The 23219-nt window shown below is 49.9% G+C and overlaps 2 protein-coding genes and 1 long non-coding RNA gene across 6 annotated transcripts in view; 2 read left to right on the top strand and 1 right to left on the bottom strand.

The window, feature by feature from the left end:
• The first annotated feature begins 512 nt into the window (after positions 1–512).
• LOC102563726 (zinc finger protein 11) overlaps positions 513–23219 on the top strand; it is a 37220-nt gene continuing 14513 nt past the window's right edge. Inside the window, exons 1-4 of the mRNA XM_059714256.1 lie at positions 513–694; positions 3924–4036; positions 4393–5737; positions 12681–12684. Coding sequence (XP_059570239.1) covers positions 3979–4036; positions 4393–5737; positions 12681–12684 — 1407 coding nt within the window. The 5' untranslated portion in view covers positions 513–694; positions 3924–3978. The remainder of the gene's footprint in view (positions 695–3923; positions 4037–4392; positions 5738–12680; positions 12685–23219) is intronic.
• On the bottom strand, positions 11505–16111 carry LOC106737695 (zinc finger protein 239). Of its 3 annotated transcripts, none has more exons than XM_019499121.2 (2): positions 16022–16111; positions 11505–15239 (listed from the first exon to the last, which is right to left on the bottom strand). In XM_019499121.2, the coding sequence occupies exon 2, from the start codon at positions 15188–15190 to the stop codon at positions 14198–14200; it is 993 nt and encodes a 330-aa protein (XP_019354666.1). In that variant the 5' UTR covers positions 15191–15239; positions 16022–16111; the 3' UTR covers positions 11505–14197. The 3 variants fall into 3 exon arrangements, with proteins under 3 accessions (XP_019354666.1, XP_014459869.1, XP_019354665.1); XM_014604383.3 differs by having other exon boundaries at positions 11505–15204; positions 16022–16105; XM_019499120.2 differs by having other exon boundaries at positions 11505–15201; positions 16022–16098.
• Positions 16090–21466, top strand: LOC109286076 (uncharacterized). Of its 2 annotated transcripts, XR_009455393.1 has the most exons (4): positions 16090–16279; positions 17673–17737; positions 18004–18148; positions 20977–21466. It is a non-coding gene; the product is annotated as an uncharacterized LOC109286076 (long non-coding RNA). The 2 variants fall into 2 exon arrangements; XR_002093997.2 differs by lacking the exon at positions 16090–16279 and having other exon boundaries at positions 17650–17737.

Below are 23219 nucleotides of genomic sequence, written 5' to 3'. Positions count from 1 at the left end.
TGCTTACCATGTGCTGCATGCCCCCTGCTTCAGCCAGTCTGGGATCTGTGCTGTGCACCCCCCACCAGTCTGCGCAGCAGAGGTGACAGTTCTGGCACTCCAGGATCTGCACCATGTGCAGCACAGGTCCCAGACTCGTTGGAGCAGGCACTGGATCCAGTCTGTTGGGAGGAGTGGGATCTGTGGGCCTGATCCAGGCTGCAGACTGGTCCTGTGATGCTCATCTGGCTCACAGGGCCGGACGAGTTTGACACACGTGTCAAGGACTGCAATTCCTACATCTGAGTGTGAAGGTAGAAAAGGTTTGGGCTCGGAGAGTCACTGCCCACCTCCCTCCAGCCACAACAGGAAAGTAACAGTTCAAACACTGAATTTAAGAAACTGTGCCTATGTGGGAGGGCGATTCACCAGTCAGCACCACCAGAGGGCTCTGGCTACTGCTGGGTGGGGGAAGGTAGCTCCTGCTCCCCCTCCCTGCCTCTCTGCCTAGTGCAGGGGAGGTTGAGCTTCCTGGGTCAGATGCTGCAGCAGCTGAGAGCTAGGGGCTGAGCTGCTGCTGCATTGCTGAGCAGGGGCTGTGCTGGGAGAGACCTTCATCAAAGCCCCTCGGTGCCCAGCCCAGGGTGGGGCAAACTCCAGTGTCTGGAGCCAGCTCTCTGGGGCAGCCCCGGACAGCTCCTCAGCCAGATTCCAGGTAATGGGGAGAGACCTCGGGGGAAGACCTGGGGACGGGCAGCACTGGGTCTCTCTGCACACACATCCCCTCCGCATCCAACTCTGCTCCCCGGGGCTGCGGGTCCCAGAGCTGCTGCCCTCGCTGGCACCTAGGGGCTGTCACTCCCAGTGATACTGGCAGCAGCTGATCCAGCTAGGGGAGCACAACCCTTCTGGCAAGAGCAGTGATGGAGTGTCCTTGACCCAGGGGGCTATAGAGGGAGGAGAAGAGGCTGAAAAGTGCCGCAGGAGAAACGCATGGGGCAAGAGTCCTGCGACTCCCAGGAACCAACCATCCTCCTTCGTCTTCCCCATGCAAAAGGCACTTGGGACTTGGAACAACTCCCTGTGTCTCTAGTGTTTTGGGTAGGGAAGGGTGCTGGGTCCCAGCCTCTTGGAGCTGCTGCCTCTGCTGCAGGGACTCACCTTTCTGAGGTTGTGCTTCTGCTGCAGCTGCAGCAGCCCCACCATGTAGGATTGCTGCAGTGAGCAGGGCATTAGCAGGCATGGATTGCATCCCAGTTGCCCAGTGTGGTGCTATAGGAGCTTATTCATTACAGAGCCCATATACATATGTAGGCAAGCACTCATAAGCTGCTGCAAGGGTCTTATTCCCCTTTTACCAAACTTAAAAGCTTCTCTGTGCATGTGTATATTCTTACATTTCCTACAGCAACTCCTGCAAAACTTTGCCAAGCACCCAAAGAAACTTCCCATCATCCATTCAGTTGAAACCTTGCCCCAGTTGCAGAAAGCTGTTTGTGTTAACACTGGCTTGTGGGAGGGCGATTCACCAGGTGACACCACTTGAAGGCTCTGGCTATTGCTCAATGGGGGAAGGTAGCTCAGGGACTGAACAGGCAAATAGATTGGTCACTGATGTTACCAGATTTGCCCATTACTTTGGGGTGTGCTCATTTATTAGGGATAGTTTCTAGGGTCTCAGTGATTCTGTCAATGTGCTGCTTGTGTTACTGTACGGAGCTGTATCTCTCTCTTCTGCAAGCCCTCACCCCCAATGGAGCTATCTTGCAGGACTCAATCTCAATGGGACTGGGTTCCTCCAGTCACCAAATCAGTCATACACACAAACACACACAAATTAACGTGACACGCCTGACCTGGCCGGGCTGATCAGCATGGACAGGCTGACACCCTCATATGCCAAGAATCAGTTCATAAGAGCAACAATAAAATGCAGTCAGACACAAGCACACAGGTGAACAGAATCCCTCTGAATCTGGCTGACACCCTCATGGGCCAGCATTCAGTTCATAAGGGCACGTCTGAGTCAAACTGGGTCAATCAGCCTGTACAAGCTGATCCCCTTATGTGTTTCAAACTCAGCATGTCCCAATCTTTGGCCTCTTGATGAGCAGACACCACAGTATTTTTTTGGGCTTCACAGGGATCTTTAGCTTAGGTAAAAGAAGCGTTGCTGCAGAGCACGGGAGGAAAGAGAAGCAGAGAAGAAAAAATGTACCCAGTTACTACCAGTCTGACTATAAAAGTTATTTATTGCTAAGCATATGAAATATATAATAGTACTAGTAGTAATAGACATGCAAAGGAAAAACAAACACAAACAATGACAATACTACCCTGGTTTCACTAAGTATTTGGGGAAACTTAGCTCAAGCTTAACTGATACAGTTCAGGTTCAGAAATTTATGCCTAGAGAGAAAAGAGAGAGAGAGAGCGCTGGGATCTCACCAGTCAAAGGTACTCAGGCTGCAAAGCTGACAGGCACAGTCCGTAGCATAATCCTTGAAGAGAGATGATCTGTTCTTCCAGCGTCCCAAGAACGACAGGGGATGGTGTCAGCACAGGAGTTTTCTTCTTCTTCTTCTTCTTCTTCTTCTTCTTCTTCTTCCTTCTGAAGCACCTCTCTCTTCTTCTTCTTTTGAAGCACGCACACTTTTTACATTTTTATACCCTCAGTTCAGCTGCTTTGAAGCATCCTTAATCGTGTAAATCATTGTCTTTTCTATTGACAAGGGGTTATCTGGTTGGGAACATCTCAAGAAACTGATTGATAATCAGGAAACTCTTAAGATTAGAGAGTAACCAAATACTTGGGAGCCAGCTTGAAATTCCTATGGATGGCAGATATACTGATGGGAGATCTCATGGTTTCTTCAGAAACAATAGAGATCTTGCAGAATCAGGATTTTGGATTTTTACTTGTTGTGCACAAGCCTCAGCTTAGCATGACTTTTCCAGATCTTACTATAGTCTTTTAACAGACTTAAAGCAATTATTGGGGTGCTCATAACCTTTTGTGGAGAGGACTCCCACCAGTCATCTCGGGAAAGGTATGACAACACCTGTGATTAGGGCTCCAATGGGCTGGATGTTGTGAATTAACCCTTAGCCATTGTTCAAATGTTGCCCATACCCCCTCTGACTCGGTCTCTTGCCTCAGCATTCCCTAACCCGGCAACCGAATTTTAGTCAATCAAGTTTAAGTAGGCCTCCCATAGTGGGACCAGGGAATGTACGGCCTGAGATGCCTATTAAACTTAGAGGTGTGTGTGTGTCTGGGGGGGAAAGGTCCTTTGTAAATCCAGATTAGAACTGGTCTGATAAATGCTGAGCTGGGTGTGTGTGAACATGGGTTGATTAACATTTGGAGCACAGATTCCCCATCATGCAGTGCTCCCCTGCTTCTCTGATCCCAGAATTCACTGCAGTCTCTGCTTCAGGCTTTCTGTTCTCCATCTCCCATGTAAATGAATGGTCATCTGGTTCCATCTCAGATGCAGATGAGACCGAGGGCAGTTGTTCACTCTTATCACCCTTATCTGGAGAGTTTTAGGTGTGTCTCTCACTGCATCTTAATCAGTTTCGTTTAGGTAGAGGAGGGGAGGGAGGGGGGGGGAGTCCTTTGTGAGTCAGACAGACTACATCCTGTGCCAGGGTTGCCCAAGAACACACAGCTGAGATGTAACACTGATGGTTATTTGGCCACCTAAACCACATTTGCAGCTGGTCTAATGGCCTGATTCCAGCCTATGCTAGCTCCCTCTCTCTGAGTGCCATTGAGGGGGCTGCACTCTTCTATGCAGCAGAATAGTCGATTTCCAGGAATAAAGGGCAGTGTATATATGACCCAAGAAGATGAGTTTAAAGTCCTGGAATATTCTGTGTAATTTATGCTCAGTAAATATACAAACCCTGGTCTGGTCTGTTCTTTCTCCCTTGAACAGGAGTTCCAGTGCTCAAGGCTGAAGTTACCTCCTTGCTGAAAGCAGAGGAAGAGCCATGGGTCCTGGGTCCTCAGGGGTCCAAGGAACAGAGAGTCCAAGAAGCATCATTGTAGGTGAGGAATTGTTCAACCAGCTCAGAAACCTTCCAAGGCCCCACTGGCTTCTTTAATCCTGCCTGTCTTAGCTTGTTCATTGTTGTTACTTTTATGTGCTGGGTGTTCATGGCAGACATCACTTGCAGCTTCTTACCTAACCTAACTGATATCTTGCCACTGACCCCACCTTTGTGGTTAGGAGTTTTCCTCTTAAAAGCCTTCTTTTTTGGGAACTCAGGTCCTGTTTGTCAATTCTACCTCAAGGATTTTTAGTTTGGTTTTAGTTTTGTGAAAAACCCTTTTCCTTTTCCTTCTGAGTTTACCTTTCCCCCACACACAGTCAAGGACTCCTGTCTGGATTCTCTCTGTCCCAGCAGGTGACAGGGCCGTGAGTGAGACTAAGGAGGATAATCATCAGCTGAAGGATTTTGAGTATGTGGAACCACCTGGGACAGTACTCAGAAGAGCTGAAAGGGGCGCTGCCCAGAGGCCTGAGCAGAGAGAAGCTTGTGGGTCTCAGATGCTAAGTGGGGCACCCCCCAGCAAGAGAGGCAGCAGGTCTTCTGCTCAAGGGGGACAAGGAGTGAATAACCCTGAAGCACTCACCCTGCAGAAGAACCCCAGTGAAATGAGATCAAACCTGTGCAGTGAGTGTGGGAAAAGCTTCCTCTGGAGATCAAGGCTGATCGCCCATCAGCGGTTCCACACCGGAGAGAAACCCTACAAGTGTCATGACTGTGGGCAGAGCTTCAACAAGAGCTCTGCCCTGACCGTGCATCAGAGGATCCACACAGGCGAGAAGCCTTTCAAGTGCCCTGACTGTGGGAAGAGCTTTAATCGGAGTTCAAACCTCATCCAGCATCAGAGGATCCATGTGGAGGAGAAGCCCTACAAGTGTCAGGACTGTGAGAAAAGCTTTAATGACAGCCGGCACCTTGTCCGGCACCAGAGATCCCACTCTGGAGACAAGCCATACCAGTGTACGGACTGTGGGAAGAGCTTCAGTCAGAAATCGGATCTCAGCAGACACCGAGGAACCCACCTAGGGGAGAAACCTTTTAAATGTGCTGACTGTGAGAAGAGCTTCAGCCAGAGCTCTGATCTCATCCGACACCAGAAAACCCATGCAGGAGAGAAGGCCTACCAGTGCCTAGAATGTGGGAAAATCTTCAGCCGGAGCTTGAACCTCATCACCCACCAGAGAATCCACATGGGAGACAAACCCTATCGCTGTCCCAACTGTGGGAAGACCTTCAGTCAGGAAATAGATCTCATGAGACACAGAGGAACCCACCTTGGTGAGAAACCATTCAAGTGCACTGACTGCGAGAAGAGCTTCGGCCAGAGCTCCGATCTCATCCGACACCAGAGAACCCACTCAGGAGAAAAGCCCTACCAGTGCCCCGACTGTGGGAAAATCTTCAGCCAGAGCTCAAACCTCACCACCCACCAGCGCATCCATACAGCGGACAAGCCCTACCCGTGCCTTGATTGTGGGAAGAGCTTCAGTCAGAAATCTGATCTCATCCGGCACCAGCTCAGCCATTCACAAGAGAAGCCCTACAAGTGCCCTGACTGTGGGAAGAGCTTCAGCCGGAGCTCAAACCTCACCACCCACCAGAGAATCCACACGGGAGACAAACCCTACCACTGTGCTAACTGCGGGAAGAGCTTTGCATACAACTCAGTTCTCATTAGACACCAGAGAATTCATCTAGGGTAGAAAACGGTGGTGCTTCTACCCAGGAGGGAAGGCTGCGCCATTTCAGACAAACATGGTGAGAGGCTTGGATGGAACTGATGCACTTTGGAAGTCAGAGCTGCTCGTGAAGATGGCAGTGGGGCTGAGTCAGGAATAAAGATTGTTTGTGCCCTTGTAATCTCCATCTCACAAAGCTTGTCCCTGTCGTCTGGGACAAGGGCACTTTGCTTGGAGTATAAACATACAGCATCAGTCGAATGGCTTTGTAGAGCTTCCCGGGAGGAAGAGAAGTTGGTTACTCTGCTGGAGGATGTGTGGCCTTCTCATTTGGAGACCCAGGCTTTGCTCTCAGTGAACAAGATAACAACGTAGCAATGGAGAGTCACCTCTTACAGTAGTGGGAGCTGGTGGAAAAGGAGGAAATAAAGAGGTGTAAATCTTAAGTGAACAACATAGACAAATGCCCTGACCCCTTGAGTACCTAAAAACACCAGTATTTCCATATTTCCCTCACCTTTCCCCTACTAACTCATACCATGCATCACTGATTAGTGAGAAACACTGACTGTTCACAAAGAAGTGCCTCAGTCCTCAGCATCAAAAGCTGCTCAGCTGCTGGTCCCGGTGGTGGTGTAAGAGCGAGGGGGAATGCAGCTGGGCAGAATGCTTCTGAAGAGGCCTGGGCTAGGCAACCCTACCCTGGCACAGTCACCCCGGGCAGAAGAAGAGAGGTCTGGAGTGGCAGTGTGCAGGGGCCTTGTAATAGCAGCAGGCAGTGCCACTCTGACTGGGGCATCAGGTTCACTTGGGACCTCGCTGTCTGTGAAACTACCTAACTTCAGAGCTTTCTTTCCTGAGCCTTTTGCACCCCTCCCTCTGAGGGAAAGATCCTGGCCACTGATTGCTTTAAAGAGCTCACATGTACTTGTGAGAGTGTGTCAAAACCCAGGGAGAAATTGTGGAGCATTTTGAAAATAGAACAAATATTTAATTTTTCCCTTTTTTTGGATTTTTCTTGTGAGCTTTTTGAATAGAAAAAGATCACAATCCTAAAACATTCCTTTTTTTTCTCATTACGCAATGTGAAATGACAAACAGGAAGAGTTGATGAAAAACTGTTACAGTGATCTCTCCCCACAAACAGTTACGGCATTTAGTATGCATAAAAGTGTTTTATATGAAAAATCCCCCTTCTCGATAGCCACAAGTGACTGTGAAGAGGAAACTGAACCCAAGTATGTCCCTGCAATAAAAGTTTGAGGGTAGCTAGTTGTTTCCCTGAGCAGTCTTTGTTGCCAGGCTGACTCCCGTTACTTGATGTGCCCTATGGCATATTACAGGGTGTTGGTGCTGTAGGTGCAGTGTCTTATAACTGTGTGTGAGGGTTTGAAGTGATGATCTGGGGGGGCTCCATGGGTAAATGAGTACCTGTGAACAGAGGGACTGACCTAAGTGGCTCGGGAGACCTCTTCCAGTCCAATGTTTCTTTCATATGAGAGGGCCCAGCTTAAAGGACTGCACAGGCTGCCCTCACATCACAAAGGAAGCCTTGGAGTCAGAAGTTTACAGTTATCTTGTTTTTTATTACCGTTGACACGAGAAAGAGAAGCTCAGTGTCCCCCTCATTTGCTGCAATTTCCCTGCACAGTATCATCCTCTCCAGCCCTTTAGATTGTATGCTTGCTACCCAGTCTGCTTTCTTTTAGCTCTCTCCCTCTCTGCTTCCTTTCCCCATTCTGGAGAGAGGGTCCATCCTAGTTCTTTGGTGGAAATGTTGCCTTTCCCACCTTGCGACCCTGAAGCCCATCTGCATCATACCAGACCTTTCAAGAGTGACACCATGAAAGCATGTGCCACCTCCTCGCTCCTGCTCTGTCTGCACCAAATGCCACAAAACCTAACAGCATTGTAGGGCACCACTGTGCATGCACCAACAAACATACCTCAGGCTGAAAGCAGTGCAGAAGGGACCCCAGGCTCCTACCTTCTGTAGCAGTGCTCATCTCACTGAGCCACAATGCTTCTGTCTGTTCTTCTCCTGGCCCCACATATCTTCCCCTCCTGCCTGCCCAGTGGGCCAGCTTCAACAAGAGGGCTGGGGGGATGAGAGGAGATGGTACTTTGGGCAATGCCTAGCCTGTGGCTTAGTGGTTACAGCACTTTGCTAGAAAGTAGAAGCAGGTTCAAACCTCCTCTGCCTGGGCAGGGCCTGCAGCCTGGGCAGGTGCTTTACTGCTGGGCTTTTGCTAGGCTGGGCTGCTTCCTCCTCCAACACAAATTCCCAGAAAGTCCTGTTCCACCAGTGGCGGAAATAGACTTTCAAATCTGTGGGAGTGCCAAATACAGCATTTACAAAGTGAAGCCAGTAGCAACTAGATGTGTAAAAATGAAATAGCTTATGCTCTGGGAATTCCCTTGAATGGATGATTTTATCCTCATGTTTTACAAAAACATTAAATGCAGCCTTTTGGGTTTTACATGAACCATTTAGAAACAGCCTTGCGTTTTCTATAGTAGAGCAGGTTGAAAATGTTCCAACGGGTGGGTTTCCATGACAAATGTTGACTTGGCTGAATCAAAACGTTTCAGGGGAAAGCAGCAATTTCATCCGAATTCTTTACAAGAAATGTTTTAAATATTTTATTTCAACCTTATTGTTCCATTGCTGTGCTCTGTTCTGTTAGCCAACATGAAAAGAAAATTCAACCATAGCAAAATACAATGTTTGAATAAAATTAAAATGAAATATTTGAGAACATTTTATTTTGTGAAAATTCTGAGAAGTCTACATTGTGTCCTGGTTTACGACAAAGGAACATTTAAAACATGAAGAATTTCTGATACTATAAGAATTCAGATTTTAATCCAACTCTCCTCTTTAGAAAGGTGCAATCTAATCAATTGTCTTCCTGTTCTGGTTAGAAATAGTTGAAACTAAACCTAAGGGCCAAATAATTTCAGCTGATGCAGCTAGAAGGCATCTTATCTTGCCATTTTTTGCTACAGAGTTCACCAGTTTTAATCACATTGGACCCACAGGAAAAGTTAGGCCAGTGTGTTTTACCCCTTTTTTCTACTTCATGTTTGTAAGAAGGTCAACAATACCATGAGCAAAAAGACTGATGAGGTTGCTCGATCCAGCTAGGGTGCCACAGAACAATGACCTTCAGTCACATAGTTTGTTTGACATTTACCCACTTGTTTTTTTAATACTGTGTTATAGACTCTGCCAAGAGATTCTTGATAATCACCTCCACGCCCTTTGCTGTCAGCTGCTGCCCCCCTGTCCTCCCATTCACCCATCCACCAATGTATGTGCTTCAGTTTGCTGCACCAGTGAGAGGGGTTGCAAAAAGGTCCTTGACCTAACAATGCTCTGGGAATGGGGAAAGTACAGGTACTTTGGAGAAACCCATGGAAAGCAAGTGCCTTTAATACCACTGTTGCACAGATTTCAGCCTGGGGCTGCCTGCAAGGATGACCAGCCAGTGAGAGAGAGACAAAAGGACACTAGCAGGACTGGCTAACACAAGGGTCAGGTATGTCCACTGCTGCTTGGGTACCAAGCAGGCCATGTGCCTCTACTCCAAGGAACTTGGTGTGACTGGTGGAGGATGCCAGCATGAAGCCTATTGTTGGGAGGTCGACCGTAGGTAGGAAGCTGATGATAGCTATGTCAGCATCCTGGAGAAACTAGGGTAAAACAGCATGGGAAAGAGCAGCATTTTGGATGATCAAAACCAGTTTCAAGTCATACTTTTAGGACATTTCTCGATGGGACAATAGACCAAAATAACTGTCCTGCGATAACTGATCTACTGGATCTGTTCTAGCATAATTTTCCAAATTATCACCTTTGAATCCACATCAGGAGTTAATCTGGACTTAACTTCTCTTACTCTAGAATACTATCCCTGCCTGCACAATCAGGTCAACTGATGTAAGCTAGAGTGTGGACAGGGCCTGATGGACTTCAGCTAAGCAGAAATACACCTGTTTCAGACCATGTTTGTGCAGGCTCAGGCCCAAGGTCAGGGTCAGGGTCACTCCTTAGCTAAAGGGACACAGAGAGGCCTGTATGCCATATAGGCTGGAGAGCCTCACAGAGAACAATCCCTAGGCTTCAGCCCTCCCTCCAGGGGCAGGTTGGAAGGTCTCCCCCCAAGGTGGGTCCTCTGGTGGGCAAAAAGGTTGGACTTCTGGATGAAGTCCTTCCTGCAGTCGGGGCACACATAGGGCTTCTCGCCTGTGTGGATGTGCTGATGTCGGCTCAGGCTGGAGCTCTGTGGGAAGCTCTTCCCGCAGTCGGGGCACTTGTAGGGGTTCTTGTCCATGTGGGTGCACTGGTGGGTGGCCAGGCTGGAGCTGTAGCAGAAGCGCTTCCCGCAGTCAGGGCAGGCATAGGGGCGCCCCTCCAGGTGGGTGTGTTCGTGCAATATGTGGCCACTTGCTCCTCTGAGGCCTTTGTCTGCTGGGCAGTTTCACTGGGACTCTTCACTGCTCTTCTCCCTCGAGTGAATGTATCCCATCTCCCCTCCTCTCTCTTTGTACTGACTCTGACAGGTTTCTCCCAGTTCAGGGCTCTGGGAACTGTCTTTACCTCTTTGCAAATACATCCTGTGCAGTTCCACGTGCTCAGAACCTCCCTGCTGGGGACTGTCGTCCTTGTTCTCACTCACCATCCCATCACCTGCTGGGGCAGAGAGAGGATCCAGCAGGAGTCACTGGCTGTGCCCTGTGGGAAGGCCAAGCTCTGAGAAGAAAACGAACCAAAAAACCTCCTGGTTGTAAAGGAGGAAATCAGGCTGCAGATCTCTCTTTCTCCAGTCCTCATGCTCCAGCCTCAGAAAGGCAGTGCTTCATGGGGGGCACAGACAGACTTTTTGGAGGGGGAGGGTGGAGGTGTGCGTGGAGGGTGATGAGCACTCCTGGCTGGGGTGGGAGCTCTGTGGGGATGATGTGGGAGGTCTGGGGTTCATCCCAGCCATAGGAGCAGAACAGCAGGATCTTGAGTAAAGGGCAGACAGAGGGGGGGAGCAAAGCAGAGGACTGAGAGGGCTCAGCTGCCAGAGGTCAATGCTGGAACAGTCCTACTAGAAGCAGGATCCTGTGAGGGCAGCAGCTCTGGGACTTGCAGACCCCCAGGTGCAGAGAAGCCGTGCGTGTAGTCCCTGGGCTGCCTGCCCCAGTGCTTCCCCGCAAGGTCTCTCTCCATTACCTGGAGCCTCCAGCTCAGGAGCTGGTGTCAGCAGAGCTTGGAGCTGCCCCAGGGTGGTCCCAGCCACTGGAGAAAGCCCCAACTTGGCCAGAGCACTGAGGGGTGCTGATGAAGGACTCCCCACAGCACAGACTGGAGCAGCCCCAGCTGCTCAGCCTGGGATCACAATGGAGGAGGCAGCAGCAGCATCTGAACCAGGAAGCTCAACATCCTGAGCGGACAGCGGAGGGAGCTGCCTCTGCTCTATTAGCCGCAGCCAGAGCCCTCTAGTGTCAGTGGGCACCATCTCATTACTCCTTTCCTTGCTGCAGTTACTCTCCCCAGCAGCAGCTTGATATCTCTGATCCCAGCACAGGCCTCCAGGCATCCCTGCAGGCAGGGTAGCAAGTCTTTCCCTGCTTTGAACCTCCTGGCCCATAACTGGTCCCACTTCCCCTCCCAGCCTCCCCCCACCCCACGCCCCGAGGTAATCTACTCCCTTACCCTTGCTGCCAACTTGGCTCTTCGTCTAAGAGTTGACATTTGTCGTGATGGCCAAAACATTAAAAAAGGAGCTGAGACTTCAGCCTTGTCTGCCTCATCCTTTATTAGCTTCCACAGTATACAACTCAGTCCTTTTGAAGGTGGCCCATGAGGAAACTGAGAGGGGAAGATATGTGGGGCCAGGAGGAGAGAAACACTCAGAGGGGCTGTGGGTCAGTGAGGTGGGTGCTACTGTGCAAGGGGGGAGCCCAGGGTCCCCTCCACACTGCTCTCGGTCTGAGGTGTGCCTGTTGGTGCACACACAGGGTTGCTCGAACCACAGTCGTGCTACATTTTGTGACATTTGGTGCACACAGAGGAATGGGTGGGCGGTATGTGCTTTCATGGGGTCGGTCTAGAATAGTCTCATGTGATGCAGACAGGTCTCAGGGTCACAAGGCAGGAAAAGCAGCATTCCCCTAAAAGAACTTGGATGGGCCCTCTCTCCGGCAGAGGAAAGGGAGCAGGGAGGGAGAGAGCTGAAGGGAAGCAGAAATGGATGGAAGGGTATGACCAAAGGGGCTGGAGAGGATGATGCCATGCGGAGAAATCAGAGCAAGTTGGCAGGAGGCTGAGCTTGTCTCTCTCCTGTCAAAGGCATGAAAAACAGGAAAATTGTGTATGTCTGACTCAGAAGCTTTGTTTGTGGCATGTGAGTAGCTTGTGCCATCCTCTACCCTGGGTCCTTCCCATTGAAAAAGCATGGGTCTGGAAGGGGCCTCCTGGGCCGCTGAGGTCAATCCCTTTGTTCAGAGGTAATCCCAAGGAATTGGAAGGCAAACCCAATCAATCCCCAAAATTGCCACTTCAAACCCTCACACACAATTATAAGGCACAGTACCCAATACGTCAACAACACTTTGTAATATGCCATAGATGAAAGCAGGGGAAATGAGAGACTGCCAATGCCCTGCTGCTGCAGGGACAGAGAAGTCACTTGTCATTATACATTCAGAAGATACTAGGAAATGATCTGCCTAATGCTACAAAGGAAGGGAAAAAATCCTCACAGCCCTTGACAATCTGACCTAGGGGGGAAATTCTTTCCATGCTCCCATTTTGGCAATCAGTAGGACCCTGAGCAGAAGAGCAAGATCCTTTAGCTTGGAACCTCTGAGTTTCTAAGCATTGCCAGGGGCAGTGCTTGCAAAGTAAGATTTTTGAAAATCTGACCCGTTGATCATGAGTCCAGTGACTAGATTTCCCTGAGGAGTCCTGAGGGATGTGCTGGGGATATCAAGTAAAGACAGCTGGTGTGACAAAAATGACCAGCTGGAGGGGAGGACAGGAGGGGCAGGGGTTCGCATGGGAGAAGACAAGCAGGTCTCCAGCACTCCAACACTAGCTAACCTCAAAATCTTATTGTAGGAACATGTTTGGCTTCAGCTTTCTCCTCAGACAGTTACTTTTGGTTATTGTGAGAGGGCATTTCTCAAACAAAATAAGCTTTAATTGAAAATAAATGCCATACCAATGGGGGGGGGGGGGGGGGGGGGGGACAGGGGACTGTTTTTCATCATAGCTTCCTGTTTGTAGTTTCTCACTTTTGAGAAAAAAATTGGACTTCCTAGAATTTTTCCTTTTGACTTCAGAAAAGTTTGCAAGAAAATACAACCCCCCACACTTTTTTTTTTTTTAAATTTTCAAAATGCTTCACAATTTTCCTTCCAGTTTTGACCCACTCTCATAAGTGCATCTGAGCTCTTTATATCAGGGCCTTTTTCCCAGAAGGAGGGGCACAAAAGGCTCAGAAGAAATAGCTCTGAAGTTAGATAGCTTCACAGAGAGAGATCCCAAATTATCCTGAAGCCCCAGTCAGAGTGGCACCGCCAGATGCCATCACAAAGCCCCAGTACACCGCCACTCTGGAGCTCTCTTCTGCTTGGCGTGACCCTGCCAGGACAGGGTCAGCCATCCCAGCTCTCTTCAGAAGCATTTTGCCCAGCCCTGTGCCCCGGCTCTTTCACCATCACAGAGATGAGGAGCGTAGCAGCTTCTGACACTGAAGTCTGAGGCACTTCATCTGTGATCATGATCAGTCAGTGTTTCTCACTAGTCATTGATGTGGCAGGAATCAGTGGGGTGATGGAGATATATCTGTTGGGCACAAATGGTGGCTTTAGGAGCCCACAGGGTCATAGCATTTGTTTAACGGTGTTGCTCTCTCATCCATTCTACCATTTCCTTTTCAATCTTCCCCTCCTGCATCCTCCTTTTTCAGCACCTTTATAGATAGTGATCAGCCTACACTGCCCAGTGTGGGTGACTTGTCTCTCTCATCTGACTGTCTACCAGCCCTTTCAGATGCCTCTCACTAGGGTAACGGGTCATTCTCCATTCCTGTGCTAAGTTCTCTTGCTCTCAGAGCAGAGGCACTGGGCCCCCGGGTGGGAAGGCCACACGTCCTCTGGCAGAATAACTGACTTTTCCTCTGCAAGGAAAGCCCTTACCATTAGACTCACATCTTATGCTCACTCCCCAAGCACAGTCCTCTTGTGCCAGAGCAAATAGACAAGCTTTCTGAGATGGAGGTTTGTAGATTACAAGGGCACCGATGTTCTTTATTCTTGGCCCAGTCCCATGGCCATCACAGCGACCAGCGGGAACCCGCGGCCATCGCAGCAACCATGCTGGAACCCTAACTTCCAACGTGCATCACTCCGATGCAACCTTCAAACCACATTTAACTGAATGGGGCAACCCCAGAACTGCTGTCAGGTAGAAGCACCACTGTTTTCTAACCTAAGTGGATGATCTGGTGTCTAATTAGTGCTGAGCTCCGAGCAAAGCTCTTCTCACACTCAGAGCATTTGAAAGGTTTCTCCTTGAGGTGGGTTCCTGTGTGTCTGCTGAGATCCGATTTCTGACTGAAGCTCTTCCCACAGTCCAGGCAGCAGTAGGGTTTGTCTCCCGTGTGGATGCGCTGGTGGGTGGTGAGGTTCGAGCTCTGGCTGAAGATTTTCCCACAGTCGGGGCACTTGTAGGGCTTTTCTCCTGAGTGGCTGAGCTGGTGTCGGATGAGATCGGAGCTCTGGCTGAAGCCCTTTTCACAGTCAGCGCATTTAAAAGGTTTCTCCCCAAAGTGGGTTCCTCGGTGTCTTGTGAGATCCGATTTCTGACTGAAGCTCTTCCCACAATCCATACATTGGTATGGCTTGTCTCCAGAGTGGGATCTCTGGTGCCGGACAAGGTGCCGGCTGTCGTTAAAGCTTTTCTCACAGTCTTGACACTTGTAGGGCTTCTCCTCTGTGTGGATCCTTTGATGTTGGATGAGGTTTGAACTCTGAGTGAAGCTCTTCCCACAGTCGGGGCACTTGAAAGGCTTCTCGCCCGTGTGGATCCTCTGGTGCACGGTCAGGGCAGAGCTCTCGTTGAAGCTCTGCCCACAGTCATGACATTTATAGGGTTTCTCTCCGGTGTGGAGTCGCTGATGTGTAATAAGCCTTGATCTCCAGCGGAAGCTTTTCCCACACTCCCTGCATAGGTTTGGTCTCTTCCCACTTAGGTTCCTCGTCAAACTAAGTGCTTCAAGGTTATTCACTCCTTGTCCCCTGCGAGCCGGGAGGCTGCTGCCTCTTTTGCTGCAGTTTGCTCCATTTGGCAGCAGTGGCTCACTCTCATTTCCACAAGCTTCTCCCTGCTCAGGACTCTGAGCAATGTCTTCTTCAGCTCTTCCCAGTACTGTCCCATGTGGTTCCTGCTGAGCGTCCTCCTCCTCACTCTTACTCATGACCTTGTCACCTGCTGGAACCAAAAGAGAATGCAGGAGGAGTCTCTGGCTGTGTGCAGGGAGGGAACCACAGAAGAAAGGAAAGAAAATGGGTTTGTGGTGAAATTAAAACAGTCCAAAAAACCCTGAGTTAGAATTCATAAACAAGACCTGGGTTCCTGAAAAAGAGCCTTTGAGAGGAAAACGTCTTACCTATGCACACACAGGCCATGTTCATACGAGCGCAGCCATGTGGTATGTGGCACTGCAGACACATCTGTGGTGCCACATTCCACACTTTCAGCTGTTCTCTGCACTGCAAGGGAGCAGTGTGGGGTTTTCTTGTTGACCCCTGGATATCCAGGGGTCAAAAAAACCCATGCAAAAAAAGCAGTGGTGCACATGGGAGTAGCACATACCACTCAAAGCTGGAGCTACACTCTGTCTGCCAGCCAGGTTTGGAGCAGCAGGATCACTGTGGCTGCAGTCCCAGGAGGCCCTCAGGACCCCAGGTAAGGCTGCTGGCTCTCAGGACCCTAGTGCTGGCCCCAGCCTCCCCTACCTCACCGGAGGGTGCATGGCACAGGCATTCCCCAGGGACAACTAGTGGTGGCACAAGGTGTCCCAATGCTAGTTGTCCCCAGGGAACCAAACGTTTGCACTCATGAGGACGCAGCCACAGGGATGGGCCAGTGGCCAGATATCAATTAAGATGAGTAAGAATCCATGAGTGATGTCTACCATGAGCACTCAACACACACAGGTAATAACGGCGAACAAGCCAAAACAGGCAGAGCTAGAGGAACCCATGGGACTTTGGAAGGTTTCTGAATTGTTTGAACAACTCCTCACCTATAGGGACACTTCGTGGGCTTTCTGCTCCTTGGACCCCTGGAGACCCAGGACCCATGGCTCTTCCTCTCCTTTCAGCCAGGTTATGTCAGCTTTGGGTACTGGAACAGGGAAGAAAGAAGAGACCAGACTAGGGTTTGATACATACTTGCTGAGCATGAATTACACAGACCGTTTCAGGACATTCAGCTCATCTTTTGGGTCACGCTGCACTGCCCTTTATTTTTGGAAATCACCTGTTGTATGGCACTAACACAGGTACGGCTCCCTCAGTGGCTCCCCGCAGTGGGGGAGTCAACACAGGCTGGAATCATGCCCCTAGACCTGCTAAACATGGTTCAGGTGGCATTGCCAAAACCCATCAGTGATCAGTCTATCTGCCTTCTTAATCCCTGAGCATCATGAATGGAAATGAGCTGGTGTTAGACAAACAGCTTTCTGCAGCTGGTTTGCGCTGAATGTATAGAGAGATGTTTCTGTGCGTTTGGCAACGTTATAGATGTACTGGGGGTCACACAGCAATTCCTGTAGGAAATGCAAAAATATCCACATGCCCAGGGAAGCAAATACATTTGGTAGAAGGGTAAAATGATGCATGCAGCATCTTATGAATGCATGCCTACATTTGCATATGAGCTCTGTAGCGAATATGCATATGATCTCCCATGAAGCAGCACTAAACTGGGCGGCTGGGATGCAAACCACGCCTGCCATTGCCCTGCTCACTGCAGCAATCCTACGTGGTGGGGCTGCTGCAGCTGCAGCAGAAGCACGACCTCAGAAAGGTGAGTCCCTGCAGCAGAGGCAGCAGCTCCAAGAGGCTGAGACCCAGCACCTTTCCCTACCCAAAGCACTAGAGACACAGGGAGTTGTTCCAAGTCCCAAGTGCCTTTTGCATGGGGAAGACGAAGGAGGATGGTCGGTTCCTGGGAGTCACAGGACTCTTGCCCCATGTATTTCTCCTGCGGCACTTTTCAGCCACTTCTCCTCCCTCTACAGCCCCCTGGTCCAAGGACACTCCATCACTGCTCTTGCCAGAAGGGTTGTGCTCCCCTAGCTGGATCAGCTGCTGCCAGTGTCACTGGGAGCAACAGCCCCTAGGTGCCAGCGAGGGCAGCAGCTCTGGGACCCGCAGCCCCGGGGAGCAGAGATGGAAGCAGAGGGGATGTGTGTGCAGAGAGACCCAGTGCTGCCCCTCCCCGGGTCTTCCCCCGAGGTCTCTCCCCATTACCTGGAGTCTGGCTGAGGAGCTGTCCGGGGCTGCCCCAGAGGGCTGGCTCCAGACACTGGAGTTCGCCCCACCCTGGGCTGGGCATCGAGGGGCTTTGATGAAGGTCTCTCCCAGCACAGCCCCTGCTCAGCAATGCAGCAGCAGCTCAGTCCTCAGCTCTCAGCTGCTGCAGCATCTGACCCAGGAAGCTCAACCTCCCCTGCACTAGGCAGAGAGGCAGGGAGGGGGAGCAGGAGCTACCTTCCCCCACCCAGCAGTAGCCAGAGCCCTCTGGTGGTGCCGGCTGATGGACCTGTCCTCTCTCCCAGCACAGATTCATGGCTCAGGAAAGATTTGGCTCCTTCCTGCCCAGAGAGAAACATGCAGAGCAAACGAACAGCAGACAAAGTCCTACAAAAATGTGCCCCTTCTCCCCTCCAGGGCCGTGTGTGCTGCTTGCCTGGGGTCAGCTGCCCACTGTCCTTGGCCTCCAAACCACCTCCCTGGTAAGCTGCAGCGCTTTTTTGTTTCTGATCTGGTCATCAAATGGCAGCTCCTTTTCCACTGAGCTGGGAAGGAGAAAGAGAGAGATCATGTGTGTGTGGCTTGGCTCATCCCCTCTATCTGCCTTGCCTGCCTGCTGCTTAAAGATTTCAATAGCTTCAGGCCATACAATGTCACCCATTCCACCTGGCTTGTAGGGGTCTCCTTCCCCTGGGAGCCCAACCACTTGCATGTAGCTATATCTTTGCTCTTCCTCTCTCTCCTCCAGATCCAACCACCTGGCAGTGGGCAAGGGCAGCTAATTCCCAGACCTCCACCTCACACTCCCAAGGCCGCAGTGAGAGCTGCCAGGGTCTGGGTCCCTCCCAAGATGAGGGAACCTGCAGAAGGAACTGAAGAATAGCATGCACAAGGTAGCTGTGTGTACTGATAGAGCTGTTCCTTCCTAGTCATGGATGTGCCTGGGGTTACTGGAAACCTCCCTGCTGTCCCTTTCTGGGAGCCCTCTATGCAGTTTCTACCTTTGACCAAGCCAGGTGGGGCAGATTACTTGCAGGTGGGAGCAGGGGGCTGCAAGCACCTCTTGTGTCCTTGGGGGAAAGGGAGAGGAAGGATCTATTGCAGGGATGGAGCCGAGAGTTTGCCCTCCCAGTCCTAAGCTCTGAGCACTTGACCCTTAAAGCAGCACGTAGTAGTTCATGGTGTTTGTAAGAAGGGCATTCACCCAGCTGCCTGATACATTAGGGTTTCAAAGCAGTTTCTTTTACATGGAGCAACCTTGTCCCCACAGTAAGCGGAACAAGGAAATGAGCAAAGCAGCAAATGGGCAAGCAAACAAAACCAAAGCCTGTTGTCTTCCTTCAGACCTTAAGAGGGACGCCCTGTGCACTCAGCACTGCAGCCTAGCCTCCTTTTGTAGCTCTTCCCTCATTAACCGGTATCCGTTCTAGCTGGCTCCCAGCCAGGCAGAGCTGCTGACCCCTGAGCATTTGAGGGGCTGAGTACCTCTTTATATATATATATATATATATATATATACACTCCTCCAGATCCAGCCCCCAGCTGAGCACCTCTTTATAGTGCCCCAGGTTCAACCTAGGACAGTCTGAGGGCTCATTATCAGGTCTATGTAGTCTTGGACTTGATGGTAACATCTGGTTGCTTGGAGTCAGGGAAGGGCCCTCCGTGGGTGAGTGGATTTATACTACTTTCTCAGAAGGGTTTCCTCCTGCCTCCCTGCCCAGCACCGAACCCTGTGAGTATGCCCTTCCTCAGGGCTATAGAAGTGCTGCAGCTGGGTGTTTCTTGTCCTAAAGCGCCGCCTGGCAGTAACATAGGATGGAAAGGGCAGGAGGGTAAAACTGTTCTGACATGCCCTCTAATGCTTTTTACTAGTCAGAGTATAATAAGCCCTTACGTGGAAAATCATGTCCGTGTTACTTATTTAGCTATCTTAAACTAAGAAAAAAAATTAAACCAGGAACATTTTTAGCAACTAAATGCCATGTACATGTACAAGCATCCTTTGACTCTTCCTCCTACTGTTCCAACTGGTACCTGACCAGCTCAAAATTAGACAGCTTAGGTGGCAAAAGCAGTCTAGCCATGGCAGCAAGGTACTCTGCACTGGCTAATGAACACTTCTTTCCAGTAGGTTATCATGCAAACTAACTTGTTTCCGGTTAACTCAAGTCCTCCTACACTTCACAACAGCAGGCATGCAGACATCCTCTGGAGGGGCAGTCAACTAAATTAGCAGGGGAAGAAACTATAGACTTCTAAACCTGCCTGGAGCCATTTATTGGTGCCTTCCTGGTCACTCACTGTCCTTTAAAGAATGGTGAGAGAAGCAGAGAGCTGAGCAGCCATTCCCTGCTTCCACCCCCTACTCTACTCTGTCCTGCTGAGCGAATGGTCTAGGGATAAGTCAAGAGAAATCCCTCAAAGCAGCTTTGTGGTTTGGGCTCTTTTCCAAAGTTTGGATCAGGGACTTTGCTGCTGGGTGCAAATGGGTTAGTGGTCTAAGAATGTCTTGGAAGATTAGGCCTAGTGAAAAGGGCTGCTTCTGTGCTCTGTGAGTTTTATTCTATGGCGCCGGGTGAAAAATGTTGGTTTAGAGGAAAAGAACTGGAGGGGTTGGGGATATGGAGTGGACTATAGCCCCTTTTGAAATCTTCCCAACTGCCTTTCTTTCCCTGCCAGACTGCAGGGTAGCATCCAGTGAGATAGGAAGGGTGAAGAATTCTGACAAACTTGATAGGACTTTCATCTGGGGCCTGATTTTGAGGAAAAAGCCCAGTGGAGCAGAGTGGAAATTCTTCCATCTGTGGAAGAAGCAACAAACGTCTTAGGAAAATGTATCAACTTTTCATTAGCTAGAGCTCCAAACTTACTGGCAACAGACACTGAGTTGGGGATTCTTAAACCAAACCTACAGAAGCTGATACAAAAAAGGACCCTCAGCACGTTCCAGGAGAGACTTCCTTTCCCTAACAACGTCCCACAAACACTTCCAGTTGTTAGACCTGTATCCCTGAAGAAAGGTTGCTTGGATTTCTACCCTTATACTGTCCCTGGAATTTAACTGAGCAAAAAATAATTTCTAGCACCTCCTTAAAACTTCCCTGCTGATGTTTTAGCTCAGTTGTTAATTGTGGACAGGGGTGCAGAAATAACCAAGTGAAATTCTTTGGCCTGCATGGTGCAGAAGGTCAGACTCGGTAGTCATAATGGTCCCTTTTGACTCGAATTAATGATTTTTTCCTAACATATTCATGTAGCACCTAAGAACAAGTCCCTGTAGTGCTGTATGCAGTGCATAAAAACATGTAGTAAGGGACAGGGCTTGTCCCAAACTGAGAGAGTTAGAGTGTGAGAAGGGAAATTAAGGCACAGAGAGGGGCAGGGAGGTCCCACAGCAAGTCAGTAACAGAGCTTAAAGTAGAACTTCAGCTCTTCCAGGTCTCAGCCCATGGATCTAACTTTGCTGCCTATAGCGACGGCGTTGCAAAGCGTGGTTAATAAAGAAAGACACTCAAATGGCTTCTCAATTTGTGTCTCTTGAACACCGAACAGACATGGTTCCCCATGCTGCATAGATTATTTTATTTTTGGGTTGGAACAAAAAGCTTGCTAGCCACCTACAGTTGCTGAAGTGGGAACTTCCCATTTATTTGTGATCTATTTATGTGAAAATATGAACTGCATTGCTTGTGGCTTACATTTTACTTTTGACCTTTAGATTGTGGAGGCCAAACGCAGTCTGAGAATAGAACCTGGGAAGGGTGCCACCCTGCTCTGCCTTCTGCCCGACTTTAGACTAACCCCTGTCTACTTTGAGAGCACTGCACAACCCCGTATTCCCCAGTTTGAGAAACACAGTTTGAGACTATTAATATAGATGTGGAACAGCACCGGGTAACAAACAAAATCAGTGAGATTCTGGTAGAACTCCTCTGAATCCACACAAGAAAACCTGTTTTGCTTTCTATCATTTTTTAGCTGCGTTAACATCTTAGACTGAATAGTATAATTTATGTTACTTTTAAATTCTGAAGCAATATAAGACCTTTGAATATGAGCAGGCTTTTAGAAGGTGGGGTTACCTTTTGGGGCACCGTTTGGGGAGTTTGTTGTTTATCACATCCTTTTAAAAAATAATTAATCTTGTTTTTCTTCTTGCTATTTAGCTTATAATGTAGTTATTATAAATAATAAAATTGTCAAAGCAACCTGAAACTCAATCAGTTCTTGGAAAATACACTCTATGGGCAAATTGAAATAATTTAACCAATGAGCTTGTTTCATCTGTAAGAACAGAGAGCTAGTTAGATGCTGTGATGCTGCTGTCTTGAGATCCAAAAGAACTTATACTAAACAGCAGGAGCTGAAGGTTGCAAAGGAAGACTGTCTTTTCCTTTCAGTCTTCCTCCAGCTCTAGGCTGTAGGGTTGTGGCTCATGACCCACCAACACATCCACACAAGCGAGCACCCCATAGGTGCCCTGAGTGCAGCAAGGGTCTCCCTCACACAGATGTTAATTCAGGTATCGTTTTATAGAAGTCAGGAATTCACAGCAACATAAACCAGGAGTGTCAATCATATGGCTTATGGGGTTCATGGAAGGGCTGGGAATCCAGGGGCAGATTGAATGGGGGGAAGCGGGGTCTGCCACTGAGTTTGAGGGTATGAAGGCCTGTGGGGCATGGGTTTTGGCAGTGGCTGTATGAACTCCCTGATATGGTTTGCCTCGCCACAAGAGGCAGGTCTGGATGCAGCCTGCAAGGAATCCCTATCTGAATTTGGCCCAGGGGGCCTAAACAAGTTTGAAACCCCTGGTATAAACCTATGCACTTGGGAGGAAAATAAGGCCCATTGAGCTCATTATGGAGTGATGGCCGCTGTGTTGTCTATAGTTTGGCTCGGAGCTCAATTCCCCATGTTTGGTCTCCTCCACTCTAAACTCCTGCCCTGTTGGCTTTGCAGCCAGCAGCTGTGGACTATGTAGATCTTGGGATGAGATGGACAGTTCCCAGGGAGCTCAGATCTCATTTACTCCAACTAACTTTCAAGCAGATAACCAGCTGCCACCTTATTTAATTTTTCCCTCCAGTTTGTGGGGAAAGGAACCTGCAAAAGGTGGAGACAGAAAGTGGTGCCTTGGGCTGAATCTAGGCCTTGCCCTGTGGGTGAGGACAAGAGGCCACCTCACCTACACATACGATATGGGACTTCCTTTCTGAGACTCCCTCCAGAGTCAGAGCCCCAGCAAGGTGGGTGCATGGCGTGGGGCCTCTTCTGCACTGCTCAGGTGTTGTGCCCACCTCACTTGGGGGGCCCCCATCATGGTTACAAGGGACTTTCCCGGCAAAAGTCTTCCAGAGGACAGGGTGAGAGGCTCCGGGGTGCTTCTGAAGGCCATGGCAAAGCCTCATAATTCAGTGGGCCAGAATCTCAGCCCCTGGCATGGGGTGGGGTGAGGCGGGTGGTGTCTGTGTCTGAGTGCAGGGGAGGGGAAAGCCTCTGCAGGGCTGAGCAGCACAGGCAGGTGCAGGCCAGTGCCCTGGGAGAGGACAGGGAGTGGACAGAGGTAATTGCTGCCCTGCTTCCCCTCCAAACATACAAGCAGCAGGGACCCCGATGAGGAATAATCCCTCTGTGGACCACAGACACTGATGCCACTAGATCCTGCCCCTGGCAGCGAGAGCAGGTGGACCAGACATGGTTAACGAAGCAGTGCCCAGTGACACTAGAGGGCTCTGGTTGCTTCAGGCAGAGGGAGGAAGGAGGCAGCTCTCTCTGTCTGTCACCAGGATGTGGGGTTTGAGCTTCCTGGGTCACATGCACATCCTAACTCCTCCATTGTGATTTGAGAGCCTGGGCTGAGCAGCGGCTGCTCCCCCAGCAGGGTCTGTGCTGGGGAGAGACCTGCACTGTAGCCTGTGTCTGCCCAGCTCAGCGGGGACTGTCTCCGGTAGCTGGGAG

This window comes from Alligator mississippiensis, chromosome 11 (genome assembly GCF_030867095.1).
Source record: "Alligator mississippiensis isolate rAllMis1 chromosome 11, rAllMis1, whole genome shotgun sequence".
Taxonomy (NCBI): Eukaryota; Metazoa; Chordata; order Crocodylia; family Alligatoridae; genus Alligator; species Alligator mississippiensis.
Note: the sequence above shows the minus strand (reverse complement) of the source record. Positions and strands in the feature narration are given on the sequence as shown.

Excerpts from the sequence above, each read along its gene's own strand:
- LOC106737695 (XM_014604383.3), bottom strand. The coding sequence starts at position 16,079 with ATGGGTCCTGGGTCTCCAGGGGTCCAAGGAGCAGAAAGCCCACGAAGT. Across the intron at positions 15,205-16,021 it reads CCCACGAAGTGTCCCTATAG|CAGGTGACAAGGTCATGAGT; the intron begins GTGAGGAGTTGT and ends TTTTGGTTCCAG.